This window comes from Plasmodium reichenowi, assembly GCF_001601855.1.
Source record: "Plasmodium reichenowi strain SY57 chromosome Unknown, whole genome shotgun sequence".
Taxonomy (NCBI): Eukaryota; Apicomplexa; class Aconoidasida; order Haemosporida; family Plasmodiidae; genus Plasmodium; species Plasmodium reichenowi.
The window spans coordinates 1-1,731 of NW_017962436.1; the positions used below are offsets into that span (position 1 = coordinate 1).

Genomic DNA, 1,731 nt, shown 5'->3' on the forward strand with positions numbered 1-1,731 from the left:
AAAAAAAAAAAAAAAAAATACAAATATAAATATAAATATATAGATATATATATAGATAAATATATAGATAAATATATAGGTAAATATTAAAAACTTGAAACCAATTTGTGCGTTACCTGCTTTTCAGATAAGTGCATTGTAAAAAACTTATAAAGACAACAAAAAAGAGTTGATGGTGCTCTATTACTTCCAATACAATATGGTTCTACATGATCAGCATAAGAATGAATTTCATCAACTACTTCTTTAAATGTTTTTATTGGTATTAATGATTTAAAATATTCTGAAGACAAAATATTATTTCTTAACAATGTATTAACATTATATGTTGTTGTATTAGTCATTTCTAGACAATTTTTTTTTTCTTCATTTGTATAATTTGTATTTGATGAATGAAAAGAATTATTTGTTATTATATTACCAGTTAATTTATATTTCATTGTTAGCTGAGAATTTGGATGAATATTATGAGCATGATATGGAGAAATAACATCTCCTGTTTTATTAACAAAAGAATTTAAAGTATTATGAAACATATTATTATTATTCATATGATAATATCCTGTATCCATAAAATTATAATTCATCATATATTGTCCGGGTGTACCATATGCTACATGATCTTTATTATTTATATAAGAATAATTATAGTTATAATAATTTTGAATATTTCTATTACCATCATAATTATTTTCACAAGGTATATTATTATATCCTATTCTATTATTACCCATTCCATCATTTATGTTATTATAATAATAATAATTATACACCTCTTTATTGTTTAAATCATTTTGATGTGAGTCTTTTTTTTCAGTAGGTGCGCATGTTGTTGTATTTTCTGTATTATTATTTTTATCCATTATATTTTATTTTTAATTTTTTTTTTTTTTTATAACTGAAATAAAAAAATAAGAAAAAAAAAAAAAAAAAAAAATTTAAATTTTATCTTATTAAATTTTGTTATTTTTAATTATCCAAATGTAAAATATATATACATTAATAGTATATTTATTCAAAATATTAAATGGATATAAAGTATTATAAAATTAATATATGAAATATATACATATGAAAATATACAAATATACATGTACATATTATATTTATTTATTTGTGTCCATTAATCTATAAATATATTATTCAACACATACACATAATATATATTCATTTATATATACATATTCATACAAAAATAAATATTATATAACTCATTTTATTTTAATCTGCGCTGAATGAAAATAAATATATTCATATTATAATGTTCCTATAAAGTAAAAATAAAAAAAACAGTTGTATATAATGTAATAGACTTTAATATAATCTATATGAATTGTAAAAACATATAATAGGTAAAGAAAATATTATATAAAAATATACATAATGTACTACAAAAAAAAAAAAAATAAATAAATAATATATATATATATATATATATATATATGGGTATTTTTATTTTTTTTTTTTTTTAAAGTAGTCTAAAATTATGGACATATAATAAAAAAAATGTTTACACAATTAAGTACATATAAAAAAATGCAGAAAAGAAATGAAAATAAGCTAACTCTAATGAATCATTTTCTGCTATGTTACAATTATAAAAATATACAGGTGAAATGTTTGAAATATTATGGGGGAAAATATTGCTTCACTTTTATTTTGATATCATATAAAAGTTAACATTTTCCATATAACTCATCATACATTTTTTTTTTTTTTTTTTTTTTTTTA

General features: G+C 17.6%; 1 protein-coding gene across 1 annotated transcript; it reads right to left on the minus strand.

Moving 5' to 3' along the window:
* Positions 1–116: 116 nt before the first annotated feature.
* Positions 117–863, minus strand: PRSY57_0022100 (pre-mRNA-splicing factor 38B, putative; the record flags this gene model as incomplete). Its single annotated transcript, XM_020114294.1, has 1 exon — positions 117–863. A coding segment is annotated over one exon (747 nt), but the record flags the coding sequence as incomplete, so codon positions are not given.
* Between the last annotated feature and the right edge of the window lie 868 nt (positions 864–1,731).